At 43.0% G+C, this 23,366-nt stretch overlaps 2 protein-coding genes across 7 annotated transcripts in view; both read left to right on the top strand.

Moving 5' to 3' along the window:
* Positions 1 to 23,366, top strand: part of FBXW10B (F-box and WD repeat domain containing 10B) — a 68,018-nt gene that overhangs the window by 25,836 nt on the left and 18,816 nt on the right. Inside the window, exons 11-15 of one of the 2 annotated variants that reach the window (XM_014864200.3) lie at positions 4,989 to 5,147; positions 6,796 to 7,067; positions 7,972 to 8,115; positions 10,385 to 13,231; positions 17,815 to 17,897. In XM_014864200.3, the coding sequence (XP_014719686.1) occupies positions 4,989 to 5,147; positions 6,796 to 7,067; positions 7,972 to 8,115; positions 10,385 to 11,205 (1,396 nt within the window). In that variant the 3' untranslated portion in view covers positions 11,206 to 13,231; positions 17,815 to 17,897. The remainder of the gene's footprint in view (positions 1 to 4,988; positions 5,148 to 6,795; positions 7,068 to 7,971; positions 8,116 to 10,384; positions 13,232 to 17,814; positions 17,898 to 23,366) is intronic. The other variant, XM_070482306.1, reaches the window with a different exon arrangement.
* TVP23C (trans-golgi network vesicle protein 23 homolog C) overlaps positions 13,094 to 23,366 on the top strand; it is a 32,313-nt gene continuing 22,040 nt past the window's right edge. For 2 of the 5 annotated variants that reach the window (XM_014864198.3, XM_070482307.1), the window contains exons 1-3: positions 13,094 to 13,231; positions 17,815 to 17,897; positions 19,336 to 19,480. In XM_014864198.3, the coding sequence (XP_014719684.1) occupies positions 13,220 to 13,231; positions 17,815 to 17,897; positions 19,336 to 19,480 (240 nt within the window). In that variant the 5' untranslated portion in view covers positions 13,094 to 13,219. Of the gene's footprint in view, positions 13,765 to 17,814; positions 17,898 to 19,335; positions 19,481 to 23,366 lie in introns of all 5 variants that reach the window. The other 3 variants (XM_014864196.3, XM_070482309.1, XM_070482310.1) reach the window with 3 other exon arrangements.

The following is a 23,366-nucleotide window of genomic DNA, read 5'->3' on the forward strand; positions in this document are numbered from 1 at the left end:
TTCTGCTCCCTGCTGACCTCTCTGCTCCTTATCCATTTCTGCTTTCCTCCACTTCCACCTGTTTCCCATCCCTCCCCTTTTTGGCCATTCCCTCTCCTACCCTCACTTGTTCCTCTTAAGAAATAATAGTACTGGGTGTGGATTTTGAGATGTTATTGAAATGTTATACTTATGACACACGTAATACATTCATATCTGTTACCTACCAAACTTATAAATATTGGCAGAACTGTCCCAAATAAAGCCGATTCCAGTAAACTTAAAATTCTGGGAATTGTTCTTTACCCTAGGAAGCTTGTGTTCACAAAAGCTTAAAATTATCCAAGGGCCAAAGGTTTAAAAATAACTAAGGGCTTAAAGAAGGAGCTTATTTACAAGTCTGTAGGGCTAGATTCTATTCCAGGACAGCAAATGGATTTCATTTTACAATTCCAATCCCAATTTAGTGGTGGTGGCTGCTTGGAGCCAATTGAGAAGTAGTCAAAGGTCACATCTGGGGTTATTTGGAAAGAATATTGTGGTCAATTAATGATTCTGCCAAGGCCATGGGTTTTACGGGCTGCTTTATGCCATTCTGTACTACAAGAATAATGTTCTTCCTCTGAGCGTATTATAAAAATTCCAGGAAACTAAATGTTATCCTAATTGATTAAAAGAGTAAATAGATCTTTCAGGGGATCCATCAGGGGATAGTTATTTAGTAAAATATGGTCCTAGGTTTTTTTATACTCTCATAGGAACCTCTTGAGCAGGCACACTGGGTCTGTGGGTGGTGGAAGGGGATTTGGGTACATATGTGTATGTTCTCTGTGGTGTGTGACAGCATTATTGACGAGTGGGTGCTGGGAAGGGCCTGTGTTCAAGTGATTTATCCAACCCTCAGGTGATTATCAGTAAGCCTCTTGGCTTGTCATCTGGGTTATCAAACCTTGACCTCAAGGAGGGAGTCAACCTTTATGATGCCACCCGAAAACTATAACTATATCTTTTTAAAACATTCCAAGCATGATTCAGTAGGATCTAGTTTAGGTATTGGAAAAGAATTTGTTTGCAGCAAACACAAGCAGTTTGGTAATCATTCTATCAATCCGTGAGCCTCCTGCTCCACCTCAGCTATGACACCTTCTCAGATCATTCTCACTCCCACTGAATGACAGACCCAACATACCATTCACCTTGGTTCTTGATACCTTGCACAGTTATAGCAAATCCATAGACATCTGGAGGACACGGTCAATGTTCTCATTGGCAGGGCTCCTCTTCCCACTCGTCTGTATTAGTGCTGTATACGTGTAAGTGCTCAATAAATATTTCTAATTGATGGATGAGGACTAATTTAACAGATTGTCTTTCTGGAGAATTCTAATGATTGGACTGATACCCATCTTTTGAATGTGACATAGGTGAAAAAAACACATATAGTTGCTATGTGTCCTTCAGTGGAAAAAGGACTGGAGAAAGAGGTCTCCTGTTCTCTTGATCCAACATTTTTTCATCCAAAATTAAGATTCTGCATCAAGCGTGGGAGAGGATGGATATGAGGGATGAAATCAGAGGCTGCAAAGTAGGGCTGACAGGAATGATGATCCTTAGAAAAGTTTCTGTACTCTGTAGTGTCTTTTTTTTTTTTTTAAAAAGTGTTTATTCTTTAATGTCTTTTCCATAGCTAGTGTTGTAATAATTTTTCTGCAATTTTTAAGATATAATTCACATAACACAAAATTTACTATTTTATAGTGTACAACTCGATGGTTTTTAGTATATTCATAATGTTGTGCAACTGTCACCACCAACTAGTTATAGATGATTTCCATCAGTCAATAGTAATATTGTTTCATTTCTGATTTTAGTAATTTCAGTTTTCTCTCTTATTTTCCTGTTCAGTCTAAGTAAATTACTTGTCAATTATCTAGCTAATGGTTTATTGATCTTTTCAAAGAACCAGCTTTTGGTTTCATTGATTTTTCTGTATTATTTCTTAGTTCTCTATTCCCTTGATCTCAGCTCCAAGCTTTATTTTACTTTCTTCTCCTTAGTTTGAGTTTAGTTTGATATTCCTTTTCTACTTTCTTTCTTTTTTTCTGCTTTTTCTCCCCAAATCCCCCCAGTACATAGTTGTATATTTTAGTTCTGGGTCCTTCGAGTTGTGGCATGTGGGACGCCACCTCAATGTGGCCTAATGAGTGGTGCCATGTCCGCCCCCAGGATCTGAACTGGCGAAACCCTGGGCTGCCGAAGCGGAGCATGTGCACTTAACCACTCAGCCACGGGGCTGGACCCCCCTTTTTTTTTGAATATATTTTAATACGACAACTCTGGAAATCAAATTCTCCCCATCCCCAGAGTTCGTTTTGTAGTTGCTTGTTGTACTTTTTATTGTTTGTTTGTTTAATAAGTCTGTATTCTTTGCCTTGTTTGGCCACTAAAATCTCTGTTCTATTACCTTGGTGGTGTGCTAACGACAGGAAAGAGATTTACTTGAACACCTGGAAACAAAATATCTCTGATATTTTTGCCAACGTGTTCTCTGTGCCTGTTGAGGGAAGCCTTACACACTCAGGTGGGCCGTTTACAACTCCGCCTTGGCTCTTACTTCCTGCTTGTGCAGAAAGGCAAAGTCAGCCAAGAGGGAGAGCTCTTTGGTTAATATTTGCCCCAACAGATATCTATTGCCTTAGGCAGCAGTGACTAAAACATTTGCTTATAAATGGTTACAACAAACGCCTCACAGGTAGCAGCTTTACCAGTAGGTGAGTTCCTAGTAGGGTGAAATAAAGACAGGCTTTTTGAGCCAGTCTGCCAGGAGGCCACCAGACAGGTCAAATAACTCATTGTCAAGGAGGTCTGTTCTGCTTCCTCCAGTACCAGGGACGTGGGCCGTTATTTTCATGGCTACCACTGGGCTGGGGAGTTAGCAATGGGACTAAGGTAACGTAAAGTGCTACAGAGTTGACTGTCTTTACTGAGACAAAGCCATTTTTCTTGCTAAGTGCTCCCTGGGTTGCTGCAAGCCTTTGGTTATTTTTCAGAGTTCTGAAAAAGTTGATTCTGCCAGTTTTTTTCATTGCTTTTACAGAAGGGCATAATTTTAGAGTTCTTTCTCCATCGTTTTCACTGATATCACTCTCTACAATGTCTTTTGATTAAGAAGGAACAAAGAAGGAGACACGTGATTTATTTCTGGGGCAGAGATAAAACCTAAAATGAGACAGGGCTATGCCAGGATCATAATAACCACTATTGTGTCAGGTACTGGGCTGTTTTTTTAAAAAAAATACCTTTATTTATTTAATCCTGACAGCAATCCTCTGAGGCAGAAATCACTATCCTCTTTTCATAAAAGAGAAAACTGAAGGCTGAGAGGTTAAGTTACTTTCTCAAGGTTATACAGCCAGTAACCAGTGGTAGAATCAGATTTTGATCTCAGGTTTTCTGATCCCAAAGCCTGTGCTTTTAATCACTAGGCTGTAACGGTATAGGCTGAACTACCAAATGTCACAGGAACTATAAGAAACGCAGGCCCAGCCAAGCAAGATCAAAAGAGGTATAGAAAGAGAAAAACCCTTCGATCACAAGACCTCTCTCCTAGTGTTGGATTCCCCTATAGGGGGACTAAGATGCACTCAGGCCACCAATAAAATTATTATATTTCCATCTTGGAAAAAAACTAGAAGCTTTTTGGATTTTCTTATACTTACTTTACACTTTAGATCAAGCAGTTGATTGATCTATTGATCTATCTTTCTATCACATGATGAGGGATTCAAGGCACATTGGCCTCTTTGCCGTTCTTTGAACTTGCTAAGGATGCTCCTGCCTTTCAAGGGCTTTGTTATTCCTGTTTTGCTAATGGTTGATGCCTTGAAAAGTCTTAATTTGGCCCTGGGACCTGACCAAGGCTAAGGCCAAATGGTGTGGGTGGATGTCCATTCTTTTAACACACTACGATGATCATACTCTGAAACGTGAGCAGACACTCACTTTTTCAACAAATATTTATTGAGGCCTTGCTATGGGCTTGGCCCTGTGCTAGGTGCTGGGCATGAAAAGATGAATAAGACATGGGTTGTGTCCCAGAAAATCTGAGAGTATATCTGGAGTTTGTGTATGTGTGTGGGGGCAGGGGAGGCGGAGATGAGGGATGGTTTTATGGAGAAGGTAGCATATCAGCTAGGCCGTGAAGGGACTTAGATGGGCAGAGATAGCAGCGATCAACAGCCTTGCTTTGCAGATAAGATCTAACCAATTAGACGCACCAAACCAACTTTTCAGTATCATTAACAGGAATGGGGCAATTACACTTCTCAGAATTGAACACTCTGCATATCAGGAGTCCAACCTGGACCCAGCAGTTGTAGAGAGGATTTTGTTGGAGGCCTCTGAGTCTTCGCCTGATGCCCTCTCTTTTCCTGTTGGTCATCACAAAGGGGAACTAGAAAATCTCACCCCTGGGTATAATGTCCTTCAAGATGTTTCACTGAAAGAGTGAAAGCCACTAATTTAAGATCTAAAAGAAACTGCTCAAATACCAGGATTTTGCTTCATATAAAGATGATAGTTTTCCTTTATGTTTTTTTCTTTCTTTATATAATAATAACATTTGGAGAGGAATCAAAACATTAAATAATTCTCAGCATGAGTTTTGTAGAAGTCAGTAGCTAGGAATCAAATTGTAAGAGAAAAGCATGATCATCTATGTATGAGACCAAAAAAAAAAAAAAATCTGTGACATAAGCCTTTGTGTTTTGCCACCTTGTGGCACTGTGACCAAACTTCAGGAGAAATAACTGCAGAATGGAGAGGAGAGAGTATAGCCACGTCTTGAGGGCTGATGGTTTACATCCAGAATTATAAAATGATGGCAAACATCACTTCAAGGACGGTTTTGATCACTGCGTCCCAACCATACACAAAATACCCCAAACTACAAACAAACCCAAACACTTTACGAGAAGATGGGTACTGCCTTTCGCTCTGTTCCCTTCCAGGGAGGTGCTCCATGTGGCCCTTCTCTTCCTCCGGGTCATCAGTGCCTGTGCAGATGGCAAGATCCGCATTTACAATTTCCTAAATGGGAACTGTCTGAAGGTGATGAAAGCCAATGGCAGAGGTGATCCTGTGCTGTCCTTCTTTATTCAGGGCAACAGGTGGGTGGTAGGTGTGGAGGTCAGAGCTGTGAGCAATTCTGTTTGGATGACTTTTTCTCCTCTGGGACACAAGCCCTGGATCTGCTGGCAGTATGAGAGTGGGCAGTGCTCCCCTCCAAGTTTGGCTACAGTGGAGGGACCGTCTTATGGGGGACTAATCGGACACTGCATGAAACTAAGCAATCAGGGATCACATGACTCTTGATTTGTTCTGGATGTCTGGGCAGATCGTGCAAGGGGTGCAATACGGCTCTGCTGCCAGGACTACAGTTCTGCAGATGCGCACCCCTGCTTGCTCCCTGATCATGCTTTCAGTTGTGTGAGAGCTGCAGCAGCTCTCTCTGGTGCCCCCCTTCTGATGCAAAGAGACTTACAGGAGGGTGGAAGATGGCAGTAGCAGGGAGGCCAGTGTCCAATGGGACAGCACTGAGCAGGTGCTTTTAGAGAAACCAGAATCATGACTAACTAATCCTATAGAGTACTGTGTTTGTTATACGCTAGGTTCAGGGTGATATAGGATGGGAAACTACCCAAATAGAATTAACTTTTAAATTCTACCTCAGGCTCCCTTGAGACATCAGTTAATCTCCCTGAACCATATTGCCTTCCTTTCATGAAACTTTACTAATACTATTTACCTTCTGAAAGGGGGAGGGCTGGTAATAAGTCTCAATAAATTAACCCTTTCCATTTATGAAGTAATAATATCATTAAAAACATCACCTCTGACCTTTTCTCATCTGTGACATTCAAAGAGAGATGATTTCCGTTAGGCTTGAGTGAAAATAAATCTGAAAGAGATTTCTAATTGGAATGACTCCCCAAATTCCATTCCAGCATTTCCAACCAGAACAAGTCCTTTTTATAGAGTTTACGCTAACAGCGAAGGCCTTAAAATGCAGCCTTTTGGAGCAGAAAGGACTCTAAACATAGTGTTTCATGTCTCGTCTCTGGTTATGGAGCTCTAGGTGCAGGGGGAAAGCAGCATGCTCCATGACCACTGCGAAGGACACAAACCAAGGGGTGGGAGGCAGTGTTGGGGGGCCCAGGTTTAGAACTGGTCTTCTACCAGGGCATAAAAGTGGGGATTAGGGAAGACAGCAATCTCCTGCTTTACGAAGTACAAAAGTTCCCTCTAAACGTGGAGCATACACAGAGACCCCGGAGTGATGGAGTGAGGGGGTCAGCGAGGGAGGGAAGTCCTCCTGATTAAGGAGTTTCCTTGTCCCCATCTCAGCAACAGGAACATGGCGTTTGGATGCCGTGCTTTCGAAAAAGCGTGGATTTCAAGGGATCTGTGCACAGAGTACCTAAGCCTCTGCCTTGGGCACCTTAGGTACTTGGTACTCACTCCAGGGATGGAAATTCATTTAAAAATATTGTAACCGGAGAAGCTAAGTAATGAGAATGTATGTGGCCTGCTCACATGTGATTTTTAAAGAAAACGGCCACAGAGCTGAGCGCCCTGCTGCACAGCCTGCCGCCTTTCGCCACTCCAGACCCTCCCACAGCCTACACTGCCCTGATTGTACGGTTGTTCCCTTGGCCTCAGGATTGGATGGGAAGGTAGTTGAAATGCACATTTGGAGGCTGGGGAGTGGTGGCCTCCATGCTCATCTTGTGGGCAATCTTGTTGTTTTGGTTCCAGGATGGTGATCAACACGGAAAGCAACATTCTCCTGTTCCAGTTTGAGCATGTAAAGTGGCAGTACTCCCTTGAACGAGCCAAACAAAAGAAGAACAAGGATAAAGAGGAAGACAGGGAAGAAAATGGCTTCACAGACGTTCCCTCCAGGTCTAGCACTCAGGTTTACAGCCTGAAGGACTCCGTGTCCAGTAAACAAATCGTGGCCCAGGAGTCCCTCACAAGTAAACCTCACAGGTCCCGCGTTCTCCTGAGGGCAGCCAAGTTACCTACAGGTAAGAGAGCTGAACCCAGGCAGTCTCAGGGGTACCCAACCGAGCAGGTGAGGGAGTGCCAGGGCTAGTTTCTTTGAACGATATTTCGGCCAGTGGTTTCTTGATGACGTAAATTCCAACCTTTAAGGAAGGTGGGAGCCATTCTCTTTGATTCACCAATTTGTTAGCCAGCCCAAGGGACTGTCATGATTTTCAAGGCCTAAGTTTTCAAATAAATCAGAATCTCTGTACAGCAGATAACATTAGCATTTAATACTTGCCATTAAAACAAAATACAAGCAACCGATACCCTTCTCCCATACCCCTAATCCAAACATATAGTACATAATTATTTCCTTAGGACAGAGACAAAATCTTATTATACTGCAGAAAAATTTTCTATGCAGAATGTATTCTCTCTACACCTCTGATTGGTAATGTGTGTATCTGGAAAATATTAGTTATACAGCAGATACGTGTGTGTGTGTGCATCTAGATGGGGGGGATGGGTGGCTCACGCCATTTATGACACACAAAGAAAAATTGTGTGTGGGCTAGACTAGTGAGACTCCTTGCTTTTACCTGGTCTGTATTTGGCATGTTAAATTGGGTCCACAGATCTATAGAGAACATCGGTGGATCACCTCCAAGTGTATTTTACTACAAATGGTCAGCTATCTCTTGAGAAGAGAGGATTGTGGTTTTAGATAATGCATAAAGCTTGATAATCAGTAAGAAAGGCGAGAGGGAGGGCAGTCAGGAGGTGATCTCAACCTTAGGCTCCAGGTGATTATCTCGTTTCACATAACAACACACAATAAAGTGATGGTTTGGGTGAAAATCAGTCATTATCAGTTATGCCCCTGTTATTCAGACCTAACTGAATTATGTAATTACTACAGTTTCCTCCTCAATCTTAATTTAGCAGTTTTAACAGAGGCATCTCAAAGTCAAGGAAAGCCAAAATCAGCCCGAGGAGATGGCAAGAAGAGAGCAAGTCCTGCTTCCGAGGAAGCAAACAGCACGGATGGTGGGCAAGAGACTTTGGAAGCAAAATCTCCTCCAGGAGGTTAGATGAACGGTGATAATTTATTCTGAATCAGTCGCAAGATCCAGCCTCTCTCGCTTGCTCGCTCTGTTCAGTTTAGTTTTTCAGCAAGTCAATAACGTTGCTTCTCTTGGAGAATTCAGAATGGATAAAATGCGTGGTTTCTCCTAAGGGTGACTGGTTTTCCTAATTGTCCCCTTACTAACTTGAGGGGTCACAGAGCAGGAACCCTTCTCAGAGCTGAGTTTCCAGTTTGGGGCTCAGAGTCTGCCTGCCTTCCCCGCCATTCAGCCTCTGCACTGTTTGGACTGCTGTGTCATCAGTCTGAGTAGTGGGCGCAGCAGAAGAGCGGACAGGCAGTCGGCGGAGCTGGTTTCAGAGGGTGGTTTAGGGAGCTCGTGAGGGAGGAGGTAGATTTGGGAGCAGGTGCTGTGCATGTGGGATAAGGAGATAAGGGAGAGAGATGGGGAAGGGGCTTTTAAGAAGTGTTACTGGACATCATGAATGAGATGACCCTTTGTTGTTTTTGAGAGACTTTGGTAAAGATTTAAAATGCCTTTCAAATATTTTTGGCTGATACAGTAGTGTTTCTTTGAATCAATTTGCCTGCAGAGACTAGCTTCAAGGTGAGGGTAAGGCAATTAAGTTTTATGAGGGCTATCCTAACAGTGGGCATCCTTGTATATATCTCTGTCTGTGTACCTGTATGGGGATACCTGCAGAGTAAAGTCCTAGGACTGGCACTGCTGAGGCAAAGGATAATCGCATTTAAAAACTACAAAGATATTGCCATGGCTGTCCTTAAAAAATGACGTATCAACTTACACCCCCACCAACAGTTCGTGAGAGCTCCCACTGCACCCATACTGACACAGGGTATTAGCCATCATTTTGCACTTGCTTATATGATAAGTAAAAATGGTATCTGTATTTCTTTAAGGTTGATCACGAACAAACTAAATGTCCATCAGAGGGCAATGACTAAGTGGATCAGAAAAAACCCATACTATGTCATATGATACCACAGCTAAAAAGTTGTATGATTAGGATCAACATATATTAACTTGGAAAGAAATCCACAATATATTATTATACCAAAAAAGACAAGTTAATGAACAATGAGCTCATCACAATTCCTTTTACAAAAGGAGACAAACTGTTTTGTCGTACACACAGACGCACGCATCCACATATATGTAGAGTGGTTTATTCTGTGATTGGACGGAGAGTGGAGAAGATTTTGACATCTTAATTTCATTCATTTTATATGTTTTAATAAAATATTATTTAATTAACAAAGTAAAGGTCAGGCAGAATTTTAGAGCTTCATTCCATCCTAGTATGCCCATACACAGATATCTTGGGATAAAACCTATTTGGTCAAGGAAAATTCTACGCTTAACATGCGGTTGCATTTTCTTTGCTGGTTACAGATTAGTGTAGTTTAGGGTGCGGACTTTTACTTGCTAGGTCAGACCAGACAAATGACTTCTACTTTTCATGATTCAGTTATTCTTTTTGTAAAATGGAATAATGTTTTTGGTGTATCTGTGAGGTACTGTAGGGACTGAAAAGCTCAAATGAGAGAGATATAATAGATTTGCTCACCTATGAAGACATCCTCATTAACTCAAGGGTCTTAGCCATTTTGCAGGTCTGGACCATAATGTAGAATGCCAGAATCAATCTCTTGTCCTTGTCAGTGGCTTTTGGACCTGCTGCTATTGTTCAAAACATTTTGGCAACTCCTGCTTGGGAACTGCCTTTTGGTCACGTGACATTTTGTATTTCCCAGGGGTGACATTTTTTGAAAGCTGTTGATTTTGGGAAACATCCAAACATCATTTGGAGTCAAGTTTGATTAATGAGGTGATCAAACTTTGCGATACAATTTTTATTGAAAAATATGGGTATGTTACGATAAATTTATAAGGCCTATTTTGTGTGAATCATAAATGAGGTGCGAAGGTCATTCTCACAGGGAAGTTTCAAAAATACGTGCAGCATTGGGATTACATATGTTCCTTCCAAAATATGCCTATCTAGGGGTTAATGATAATACACACTTATACACAAATCATATCATATTTGTTAAAAACTTGTTGTATTAAATATGTCACAATTTCTGGTCTCATAGAGCATTCTTGCTCACATGATGGTGGCATGCCCAGTGGGCAACAAAGACCTTAGTTTGGACAGCAGCTGGAATGGATTTAACTTTCAGGCATAAGTACTTAATGATTTTCACAGGACACTGATTTGTTTTTCTTTTCTTTTTTCGAAAAACCAGATAATGTGGAGAAAGTACAAAAACAAGGACAACTGAAAGCTCCTGCAGACTTGATAAATTACCCAAAGAAAAAGTCCTGGCCCATCCCTATGTCGCCCGACCGGTTCCTCCTGACAGTTAACGCCCTACAACAAGCCCATAATTCAGGGGAGTTTGCCTATCCCCGGAGGCCCCAAACCCAAATCATTGATGCCTGGGGACCTTCAATTTCACACCCAAGAAAGGTCCTGAGTTTCAAAGGAAAATCAGTCCAACAAGCAGTTGATCGGCTGAGATTCAGCAACCCTCCCATAGATGTGAAACGATCTAATATTCCCCTTGAAATCCAGAAACTGCAGCCCAACCTGAAGAACTCTTTGCACAGTCCCAGAGTGCAGTCCACCATACCCCAGCCCATGATTATCCGTTCCAGATTCACTGGCAGGCTAAAGGGTGAAGACCAAGCGACCAGTTTGGTTGATGGGACAGTGCACAGCTTTCGTCCCTTAACTAGTATGCAGGTCATTAAACCGAACTGCATGCTGGCTTCACCAGTGGGCATGACAACCCAGTCTGTCAAGAAAGAAAGGCCTCGCTTCTGCACAACCCTCAATCCCTTTAGAGTGAACACTGAGTTCATGTTGTTGACTGTGAAGGAGGAGAAAGAGCACAGGGAAGCCAAGATGAAGGAGTACCAGGCCAGAACGCCCACTGAAGTGGTCAATCTAGAAAAAGCCAGTAAAGCTGCATGGATCAGGAAGATCAAAGGCCTGCCTATAGATAATTTCATGAAGCAAGGGAAAACAGCAGCCCCTGAACTTGGACAAAACATATTTATCTGAACCAGCCCTGGGAAATTACAATGTCACACAGTAAACAGGATACCAAGTGGATGTTGGTGTTTGACCTCTGTTTTGTTTTTGATTTTTGACTGTCCCTGGCAATGAATGTGGGGACTCATAATTATCTTCCTATAGGCCAAAGAATTCATATTATCAAAATAAGAAAACAGAAGGAGGCTGGGAGAGGTTGGCATCTGTATTCCCACTGAAAACCATTCTATGAGGCATACGGAAGCCCAGTTTCATTGATGGGGGATGGGAGAGTGATCACTGGAAATTAAACACCACTCATCACTACCAACTCAGGGCTATTATTTCTTCTAGCAAATGAACTGATGAGATTATATCAGAATAATGCATTGAAAGTCCCTGGTATTTTCGGTGGAAGCCTGATAAAGCTCAGTGAATTCAATTAAGAAGCTAAAAGGAAAAGCCCTCAATGCGTTGACTTACTGCATTTGAGAACATTATGTGTTCTTTTCCTTCTCAGGACTAACTCCTATGGAAGAGAATTAATCACATTCATCCTTTCTACAAAGAGGGCCACTAGTATTGAGTGTTGAGGTTTCCACTTAAACCTTCTGAGGCTGGTGTCAGGAACTAGGCATGTAATTTGGAAACGTGCAGCCCACCACAGGAGCTATGGCCCATTGGTGATCTCTCGTCCCATCCAAAGGGGAGAGCTCCTAATCAGTTGCTCAGCATGGCCAAAGGATGGTAATGAATTTAAACAGAATGCAAACCAAAAACAACAACAAAAAAACCCCCACAAAACCCCACAACCCACACACTGGGTGGGCCACCAAAAACGTGGCATGGGCAGAGTAGATGCCCAGGCCACTTGTTCACAGCCTCTGCTTTTCACTCCCTGTGCAGAAATACAGTTGTTTACCAAGCTTTCTTTCCTTTGAGAATTTTCCCACCATTGTTAGGATATCAGGTTTAAAGTAGTACTAGCAAATAACCATGTAAACATTGTGATTTTAATGGAAAGAATACCGTCAACTGAGGAAATGTGCTAATACACATTGTTTCATGACTCTTCCAACAGCAGTTTGATGTTGGCCGGGCAGACAGGATATTGTTATAATTTCAAAGATGACAAAGTCCCTGAATTTCAGGTCCTTCATCCGGGGCAAGATCACACTATTAGCGGCTAAACTTCAAACAGTAATAAAAATAACATCTCCTATTTACTAGGCACTTACCCTGCACGGGTCCCACTATCATCCCCACCTTACGATTGAGGAAAGACATAAACAGGGGTTAGAAAACTGGTCAAGCAGACGAGCCGGGCTCAAACCCAGGCGCTCAGACTCCAGGGCCCACGCTCTGAACCGTTCTGTTCCTTACTGTTTTCCTGGCGTCTATTTTCCTCCCATAATAAACCCCTCCATTGTTTACTATACAGTCCTCCTGCCTAGTTCTTCTTAGTAACTTTTTAACCTTCGCACGAGCACATTCTTTCAGTTCTACAACTTAAGGTACAAAAGCGTAATACTGTACAAGAATACATGTTCTAAAACATGGTGTCAAACAAAATGAAACCATGGAATAATAAGGCCCCTCCCCCCCCAGCCCCCGACGCAGGACACCCACGCTGGCGGGAAGGACACCTCCGAAGTAGCAAGAGCTCCACCTGACAAACCACGAAGGTTGCCCCTTCTCCCTGCACAAGACTACCATTCTCTGCTCGTCTCTTCGCTCCTGCTGGGAACCCCCGCCGCTTGCGCCGAGTCCGCATTCCCTGCCCCCGGTCCAGGGTCGCCCCGCCCCCTCTCTCGCCCCGCCCCCTCCCAGCTCACGTTTCTCGCCCGAATCGCCCCGCTCACACGCTCGCCCCGCCCGCGCAATTGCTCCTCCCCGGTGGGCCTGGAAGCGGAAGTGGGGCCGGCGTGCGGCTTGTACTTTGGCTCCTCCGGGCTTGTGGTAAACGCGTCGCGGCAGTTCCGGTCGCCGCCCGGCGTTGCCTAGCCGACGTGGCTTCTGGAAGTGGGGCCGGCGCAGGGCCGCCATGTTGCAGCAGGTGAGGGGCTGTTGGCGTGGGGAGAGGGCGGCGGGGGCTGGGGGCTGAGGGCTGGGGGCTGGGCCCTTCACGTGCAGGGTCCGAGGGCACGAGTCGAGTGTCCGGGGTCTGTTGTGTCCCCGCTCCCGCCCGCTGCGCGAGCCCGAGGAGGAGCGTGTGGGGCGGAGGGCCCCGGGCTGTGTCCGGGGGGCGTGGCTGGGCCCCCCGCGGCCTCGGCTGAGGGGGCCCGGGCTGCGCCGAGGAGGGCCGTCTTCGGCGGGTGGAGAGGCGCCGTCAGCGGCGCGCAGCGCGGGGACACTGCGGGCGGGGCTGCGGAGACGCCGTCGTGTGTGAAGTTGCGGGTGGACGGGCGACTGCGAGCGGGCAGCCCGGCCCCAGGGGGCGCCGATGTCGTCACAGGAGACCCGCCCGGGCCTCGCGGCCCGGTGTCCGCGGCGGACTGACGCTGATGCTGGTTCATGGCTGGTCCGCCTCGTGATCACGTCTGTGCCCTTAGAGTTAGTGACAGTCCTCAAGTTTACGACCAGAGATTAGTAAGAATAACTTAATCTCTTACTATTTAAAAAGTGTTTTTACTGTTTGTAGCGCACTTTCGCTTAGATTATCACGGGTAGTTTTTCCTTATTGTGCACTTACTACGGCCAGGCGCTGTTCAGGCCCTGGAATAGGGCTGTGGACAGTACAGACAGGTTTCTTGCCCTGAACCCCGGGTGAGTGGGAGGGTGCCAGGGGATGGGAGCTTGTTGAGGGGTCGACCAGTGGGAGACAGGTTACAGCACTAAGGGTATTTTCAGACAGTGATAGCAAAAACAAGGCAGTGTGATAGCAAGTATCTGAGAATAGGACCACCTTTGGATTTATGGTCAGTGAAGACCGCTCTGAGGAGATGACTGAGTGGAGGAAATCCAGTGATGGTTAAATTCGGCTCTCTGAACCTACCCCCAAGCTGGAGAAAAACACACACCCATACTGATTTCCCACTTTGAGTTTGTGACGATGAACCTCAAGTGAGCCCTTAATGCTGCGGGCAGTCATCACTTCGTTTCCATGATCCCCTCGCTCTCCCGCCCTCCTAGGCCGCTACTAAAACCTCTCTTCTCTAACCTTCAGCATTTTTTTCCTGATCTCAGCCGATAGCCTCGCTGCTTGTTTCACTGAGAACACGGAAGCCATCAGAAGGGAATTTGACACCCCCTACCATCTTCGTCTTTGGGCATAACTGCCCGTTTCCTCTGTCTGTCTTTTCCTGTAGTTGAGCTGTCTGTGCTCGGTTCTTAAGCTGTGCCCTCTCCGTGTGCACTCGTTTCCATCCCCACTTACCTTGGAAGGCATTGGTCCAGTAATTCTCCCTTCTCTCTTCTGCCTCATGCTTATCGTTTTTTTCCCTGTTTAAAAGCTTGTTCACATCAGCATGTAAACATGCTTTAATTTCTCCTGTCTTAAATAAAAACTCCATTCCACGTACCCTTTCAGCTATCACGCCATTCTTTGCTCCTCAAAAGACTTGTCTGTACTTGTCTCTTAATTCTTCTGTCTTGCATCCATTCTGGTCAGGCTTTCTCCCTCCTCGCCGTGCCATACTGAAACTGCTGTGACTGAGGTCACTGGTGACTTGTTAGAAATACAGTGGTCACTTTTTGGTAATCATCTTGCTTGTGAGCAGCATTTGACACAGTGATTGGATCCTCCCCTGGAACGCTTTCTTCTCTTGGCTTCCAGGACACCACCCTCTCCTGGTTCAGCCTAACTCCGTAGCACTTCCTTTTCAGCCCCCACTGCTTGTTCCTTCTCAATTTCCTGCCCTATAAATATTGGAGAGCCCGGAGTCTGTCTTTGCCATCTTCATCCTTTTAGCTGCTCAGGACAAAAACTTTGAAATCTTTCTTAACTCCTTTTCTCTTACCCCCACATTCAACCCATCAGCAAATCCTGTCAGTTTTATCTTAAAATGTGTTGGAATCTGGCTGCTTTTCACCACCTCCACTGCATCCACCTTAGACCAAACCATTGCTTCTTGGCTCCATTATTGGATTAGCGTCCTGACGGGTCTCCCAGCTTTGTGCCTTTGTCTTTCCCCCTCCCCCCAGTTTCCCCTCAGGTTCTTGTATTAAGAATCTGCCAGAATTTTCCTTTTTTGTTTTTCCTCCCCAAAGTCCCAGTACATAGTTGTATATCTTAGTTGTAGGTCCTTCTAGTTCTTCTATGGGGGACACCGCCTCAGTGTGGCTTGGTAAGTGGTGTGCAGGTCTGTGCCCAGGATCCGAACTGGTGAATCCTGGGCTGCCAAAGCAGAGCATGTGAACTTAACCACTGTGCCACCGGGCCGGCCCCCCAGAATTTTCCTTTTAACACATCAGTCAGAACATGTCAATCCTATGCTCAGAACACTCTAATGGTTCCCCCCTCACTCAAATGTTTTTTAAAGTTCTTAATACTAGCATCTGAACTTGTACGTCCAAGACTAAACTCCTGATTTCACCCTGAAATCTGTTTTGCCCACAGTCTTTTCTGTTTTAGTAAATGCAACTCCAAGAGTGCAGAGCTATTTGTCTTTTTTCTTGTTTCTGGTTGTACGACTTAAAAGAGTACCTGGCACATAGTAGGCACTCAGTATTTATTAATAAATGAGAAGCCAGTCTTTCAAAGAGCAGGGTAAGAGAAAAGAGTGTTCTAGGTAGACTGAACCACAAGTACAGAAGGACCCAGTGGGGCACAGTCGACCTCAGTCTTAGCTGCACATTATCATCATCTGGGGAGCTTTAAAAAAAATCCAGATGCCCAGGCCACACCCCACACAAATTACATCTGAGCATCGAGGTGGGACTCAGGTGTCAGGTTTTTTTTTGAAGCACCCCAGTAATTCCAGCCTGGAGCCAAGATTGAGAACCTCTGGTCTTGTAGATCTGAATCCCTTTTACTAGCTTAGGTGCTACTCCATTTCTACCCCCCTTCACTTACTGTGTGGGCTTCTTGGCCATTCCCTGTACATACTTTGTGTCTTCCCACTTCTGTGTCTTTGAAAATATAGCTAGTCAAGGGACTAGTGTGAACAGGAGTGTACTTGCTCTGTCAAGGCCCGGCTGATAAACTCTCCTTCAGGAGTTTCTCCAGAGCCTCTTCCCTCTCTGTGCTCCCATTTGCATTTATACTTTTCCTGGCACTGATCGCAGTCTGCCGTGTATTACAGGGGATCGCCTCCTTTGTGTATTCACTCAGGCCTTCAGCACATGTTGTAGTGTCTGATCTGGTGCTCTCTAGACACCAGGATGTATTACAATGCAGCGACAGACCTCAGCTGCCAACAGCTTAGAGTCTAGATGGAGAGAGGAGGAGTAGACTTGCAGGAAGAATATCCTGAGATAATTGTTCTAATGGAGATTTTGTCCAAGTGCTGTGGGAACATGGGAATGCCTGGGGACTTAGGGACAGTTTCTCAGCTATTTCAGTATTTGAGCTGAAATCTGAAAGATGATTTGGTGTTCGCCTGATGGTGAGCTTCGTAGGGGGTGGGAAAGGGAAGAGCTTTCTGGGTAGAGAACACATGTGAAAGGCAGAAAGCGGGGAGAGACCACAGTGTTTCAGAGAGCCGGTAGTAATGGTATTGCTGCAGTGCCCAGTGGGAGGGAGAGTCAGAAGGCCAGTAGGGGGATCAGATCTTGAGGTCTCCTGTGCTGTGTGTGAAGGAGTTAAATTTTATCCTGTACATGTAGGAGCACCATTGAAAAATCGAGGCAGGAAGTGACATGGTATGATTTCCATGTTAGGAAGATTACTCTGGGTAGTGAGGGGCTGGAGTAGAGCAGCGATGACACCAGAGATAAAGGCAGGTGAGTGGGGAGTGGCTGGCGCTAGGAAAGAGCAGATTCATTGTTGTGGTTGAGGCTGAAGGTGAATTGCAGTGAGTTGAGGTGTGGACCACCCTTAGAAGCCTAAGGCTGTGAAAGGAAGGAACGCTGTGGGAAGGGAAGTGGAAGATAGAAAGTAGAGATTCAGAATTGGAGTTTTTAAAGAATCTTTTGTGCTCATAAAGGACACTTGAAGAAATTTGTGTGCTGATTAGAAAGATCAATAGAAAGATGTAAAGATACAGAAAGTGTAAATAAAGGGGAAATTGATGGAACAAGCCCCCGAGGAGGCAGAAAAAGAAGGAATTCCAAGTAGAAATAGTTGGTTTAGCTTTGGATAAAAAGAGAAAGAGTTGTGAGGAGGGATCAGGGAAACAAGGATGCAGTCGGGTGATTTTGTAAAGGAGCCACAAACATTGAGTTTGTCCCCCAAAGCCTCAGCGTTTGCTCTGACTTTGCAGGAGCAGTGTCTGTACGCCCGTGGTTTCTCACAGGGCTCAGCAGCCTGGGTAGGGATGGAGGCAGCAGATATTTGGATTACCACGTGGGGTTTTTGCCAGATGGTTGGGCTGGGCGTGGAGGAACTGCACGTGCTCTTTCCCTAGGTCGTGAATTCCACATGGCTGTGATCATGTCTGAATTTTGTCTTCCATTTTGACTAATGTGTTGCCTTGCATGTAGTAGGCATGCAAATACTGAATTTCATTTTACTTCATGGATATTTAATTTTCCTAATAGGACAGTAATGATGACATTGAAGATGTTTCACTGTTTGATGCAGAAGAGGAGACAACAGATAGACCAAAAAAGTCCAGAATCAGGTATGAGAATAAATTTTAAGAGTTGTGTTAGTATCCAGTTCTGTTCTGTTCATAGACTGGTGTTAGCAATGGGATTCCAGGCAGACTGGTTGCGATGTGCTTGTGAATATTATATATTGCTAGTTTGATCTTTAGCCTGAGACAAAGGTGACGTTTCAGATTTTCTTTGGTAATAACTAGCATATGGAATTTTACTCAGCACTGAGTTTTCAAATTTGCAGACAAATCCAGTTTTGTGAACACTGGCGTTTTTAATTCTAGCTACTGTTTACCAAGAATGCACCATTTCTTTAGATAGTTTCTGTAGATTGATTTTGATTTGTTGTGCAAATTTTGGAGTTGCATCTTTTGTGTAAACTAATATGAAAATATCAAGCCAACTATATTTCTATTCCAAATTTAGTTCTCTCTAAAGAAATTCACATAATGAAATCAAATTCTACCTAAACCTTGAAAACATTATACCAAGTGAGAGATGCCAGTCACAAAGACTACATGTTATATGGTTTCATTTATGTGAAATGTCCTGAATTAGGCAATTCTGTAGAGACAAAAAGTACATTAAAGGTTGCCTAGGGCTGGAGAGGAGTGGGGTTGGAGGTAAATGGGGAGTGACTGCCAGTGGGTACAGGGTTTCTTTTGGGGGTAAAGAAAAAGTTCTAAAATTGATTGTGGTGATAGTTGCATGATTCTGTGAATATACCAAAAGCCATTGAATTATATACCTTAAATCAGTGAATTGTAAGGTATGTGGATTATAGCTCAATAAAGCTGTTAAAAAACCAACAACTCTACCTGGTGGTACTTTGTCTTACTGCCTAAAGTGATTTCTGAGGGCCTAGCGATCCTTTTGGCATGATTTTTTTTTTTTATAAAGATTTTATTTTTTTCCTTTTTCTCCCCAAAGCCCCCCAGTACATAGTTGTATATTCTTTGTTGTGGATCCCTTTAGCTGTGGCATGTGGGACGCTGCCTCAGTGTGGTCTGATGAGCAGTGCCATGTCCGTGCCCAGGATTCGAACCAAAGAAACACTGGGCCGCCTGCAGCGGAGCGCGCGAACTTAACCACTCGGCCACGGGGCCAGCCCCGCTTTTGGCATGATTTTTGCACGTATGAAAATAGGATTCAGTCCTCAGAGTATAGTCTCTGTATTTCTGCAAGCTTGATAAAGTTTCTTGTTACATATTCTGTGATAGTTTATATTCAATGAGGTGTTAAAGTCATGTTTACATAGTGTATTTTCTGTGACAACAGGGCGTAGTCAAATAATGGGACTTAGGAAAAAAGAGAGGTAGGCGGTTTGCTTCTTCCTCAAGTCATCTCTTTTATTTTGACAAAACTGCATGGTTATGTTATGGCTGAAGCATTTTTCATCTACATCTACAGTACCTGTAGTAAAATGTAATTGCATTTCTTTTATTATGTTTTGGTTTTCAGACACCCAGTGGCATCATTTTTCCATTTATTCTTTCGAGTCAGTGCAATTGTAGTCTATCTTCTCTGTGAATTGTTCAGCAGCAGCTTTATTGCCTGTATGGTGACAATTATCTTGTTGTTGTCATGTGACTTTTGGGCAGTCAAGGTAGGTTTGATTGTTTTTATTTTAAAATCACATTTAATATCATGAGATTGACATATAAACAGTAAAAAAAAAAAAAGACGGCATTTTGGATTGGTGGTGTTACCTCAGGCCTCATCTCTGTTAAAGTGCCAGGTGTATCAGATCACATGTAGGTTACTACACTACTGACTTGTCTATGCCTTATGTCAACCTACATCAGCTTTAAAATTAGACAGAAAAAGAAACAAAATGTGCCTAGCAGCTACAGACCCTGCACACTGCTTCTAATCCATACCACTGATTTTGCTTCAGGTTACCTCCAGCCATGCCATGTGTAATGTCCAGATAAGACCTGAGGATAGTTTGTCCACGAATACTTAAGGAGTGCCCACCATTTGCAGAGGTCCCTATGTGTACTCTAGGGTAGTGTTTCTCAACCAGGGCCAATTTTTGGTTGTCACAGTTGGGGTGGGGGAAGTGTGCCATTGGCATGTAGTGGATAGAGGCCAGGGATACTGCTAAACAATGCACAAGTCAGCCCCACAACAAAGAATGATGCAGCTCAAAATGTCAGTAGTGCTGAGGTTGAGAAAAACCCTGTTGTAGGGGATAGACAGGAGTGTAAGAAATAGTTTTAAACTCAAAGGCAATGATGAGTAGAGAGATGGATGGATAGATATATAGGTACATAGATGGACATGTGATAAAATAACTACAGTAAAATATTAAATGTAGACTCTAGGTGGTAGGTATATGGGGCTTCATTGTAAAACTTGATTTTTCTGGGTGTTTGGACATTTTCATAGTAAAATGGTGGGGGAAAAATCAAAGGCGAGAAAGAAGCAGAAGCTAATTTTGGAATTTCAGAGACATTTATATTGATTCAAAAATCAGTAAGATGTTACAAGTCTATTCATACCACCAACCCAGCCATTTTTAGACCTTTCGATTCTTACAGATATCAGAAGTGGTTGGCTTGGTGGTGGCCAGTTTCCACAGGCCACAAAGTGCTGAAAATGAAGGTTACAAAAGTCTGTTTTCTTTAGGATTTTCTTTTGTACAGTCATCTTTGGCTTGTATTTCTTTGAATTTCATTTGTTGCTTTGTGTTCTAAATGTTTACCGTATCCTGGTCACAATTTTGTTTTAAGGAATATTTCTTTTTGTTGTTCTTGTAATTTCTGTTTAGCCATGTAGAACATGGCATTTAGTCAGTTCTTCCTGGTCATTTCCAAACTCTCAAAATTCAGTAGTTAAATCTTTTCAGATTAAGAGTTTTAAAAAATGTGGCCAAAAAGTATATTTTCTGGTAAGCTGGGTTTTTTTTTTTTTTACACCCTGAAACAAGGGCCTAAAAATGTCACCTTTTTGAGTTAGCCCTGATGGCCTAGTGGTTAAAGTGTGGCGCCCTCTGCTTTGGTGGCCCAGGTTCGGTTCCTGGGTGTGGAACCATGCACTTGTCTGTTAGTAGACATGCTGTGCTGGTGGCTCACATAGAAGAACTAGAAGGACTTATGACTAGAATATACAACTATATACTGGGGCTTTAGGGAGAGAAAAAAGAGAGAGAGGAAGATTGGCAACAGATGTTAGCTCAGGGTGAATCTTTCCCAGCCCACCCCCCCCCCAAAATCACCCTTTTTTCTGTGGCAAAATTACTTTTAGATATCCAGACAATTGAGATATGAAACAAAATTGAAAAGTCAAGAATGGGGAAATTATTGAGTGTGGACCCTTTGGGAAAGGGGGTAGGCAGGGTCCTGAACCTAGTTAGGACAGAGATGTGTCATGATTATTATAAATCTCAATTCAGTTGTCAAAAGAAGAGACATAATTATTTAAAAAGATGGATAAAAAGATAAAATTATTTAAAAAATTAAAAAATTTAAATGTTATAGCCTGTGGGACTTTTGGTTTTATTCTTTACTCTGACAAATAGAGTAAGAAAGGTTAAATAATGGTTTTGAAATTTTAAGGTAAAATTTAGTAAAATTTAAAACAAATTGTGTATCTTCTACAACATTGGAGAAGATAGGAGCAACTAAAACATAGTTCATAGAGCAAGAGGAGGTAAACAAAACAAAAGGACACTTTAACTATCACAAGGTGATGGGAGTAGTAGCAAATTAGTTATAACAGTACATGTAATTTGATTAACCTCTCATTTTAAAGATAAGAATTCTAAAACTGGGTCAAAAATCAGAAGTCCAACCAAAAAGATCTAACTAAAATCATGACATTGGAAAAAGTAAAAGAAGGCAAGGATATCATACCAATTCAAACAAAAAGAAATGTGGCATTGTAATATTATTGTCAGACAGAAGAAAGATGGAACAGAAAGATCATTTTACGAATCACAGTGAAGATCATTCATAGAATGACACTGTGTCAGACTACGTATAGTGAAAAACTATGAGAAACACTGGAAGATGGAACATTAGTGATAGGAGTCTAATAAACCACTGTCTTTGATCAAAGCAACAAAAGTAAATAAGGTCTAAAGGATCTGAATGAAATAACAAGGTCAATTTAATAGCCGTATTTGGAACTTTGTATGTACAAGGATAATCCTTCTTGTTCACTACCTGTGGAACATTTACAAAAATTGATTAAATATCACTATGAAGAAAATCCAAATAAATTACCCAAAGCAGCTACATTTTTGAGTTGAGTCCAGCAAAACTAGAAATTAATTAAAAATGATTGTCAAAGTTGGATTTTTTTTTTTCTTCTTTTTGGTGAGGAAGATTGTCTCTGAGCTAACACCTGTGCCAGTCTTCCTCTATTTTGTATGTGGGACACTGCCACAGCATGGCTTGATGAGTGCTGTGTAGGTCTGTGCCTGGGATCTGAACCCGCAAACCTTGGGTCACGGGAGCGGAGTACAGCACACAAACTTAAGCGCTATGCCACTGAGCTGGCCCCAAAATAGGAATTTTTTAAAAAGCCGACCGGCTAAATATCTTGGCTTAGAAAGGAATATAAATATAGATTGTGTACATCTTAATGATAATGGTCATCTATATTGAAACTTTCAGAATGTGTTTAAAGATGAATTCAGAGGAAAAACAATAGACCAAAGGCTTTTCTTATTAGACAGAAGTCCAGAAGTTTCCAAAACAAAAACAATAAGAAATTAGGAAATAATAATGATAAAAGCAGAAAGTAAAGAATGGGAAAATGACAGAGTTTGAAAAATATTCTGAGATTTGTTATTTGACAATGCCAATAAAATTGACCTTTGACTGTTTTCAGTCTTCATTGCCAGCTCCTCTCTTTGACTTAGCCTTTAAATGTTAGCGTTTTGACAGAATGCATTTTGGTCTTTAAGGCTCCTCCTCTTCTTCTGTACTCCTTTTCTAAGCAGTGTCATCCGTGCCTCTGATTTCAGTTGCTTATCTGTAAGCCGAGTTTACTATATCCCCAGTCCGGGTTGGTCCTCACAGCTCCAGATCTATCCATCTGTCTTCTTGACATTTTTACTTGGCTATCTTGGAGGCACCTCAAATTCAACATGTGTAAAATACTGCTTTTCATCTTTCAGCCCCAAAATGCTGCTCTTCCATCAGTGTTCCCTTTCACAGGGCCTGGAATCACTGTTTTTTTGCTTGAGCAAACCAGAAATATATGAGTTGCTTTTTTCCTTTGTCATATCCAGTTAATCACCAAGTCCCAGAGATTTTACTTTCTTCCTCAGGGCCTGCTGTTCTACCTGGAACATTTTTCTCACTCCCACATTGCCTTAACACAGGGATTCCTAATCTTTTTTGTGCCATGGTCTCGGGAAGCTACGAATAACGTTCTTAAACATATAAAATGCATAAGATTGCAGAGGAGATCACTTTAATTGAAATATAATGAAAACATATTAAAGAGGCAAATTTCGCATTTGCTAATAGGTACTTCTT

Source organism: Equus asinus, chromosome 13, assembly GCF_041296235.1.
Source record: "Equus asinus isolate D_3611 breed Donkey chromosome 13, EquAss-T2T_v2, whole genome shotgun sequence".
NCBI lineage: Eukaryota > Metazoa > Chordata > Mammalia > Perissodactyla > Equidae > Equus > Equus asinus.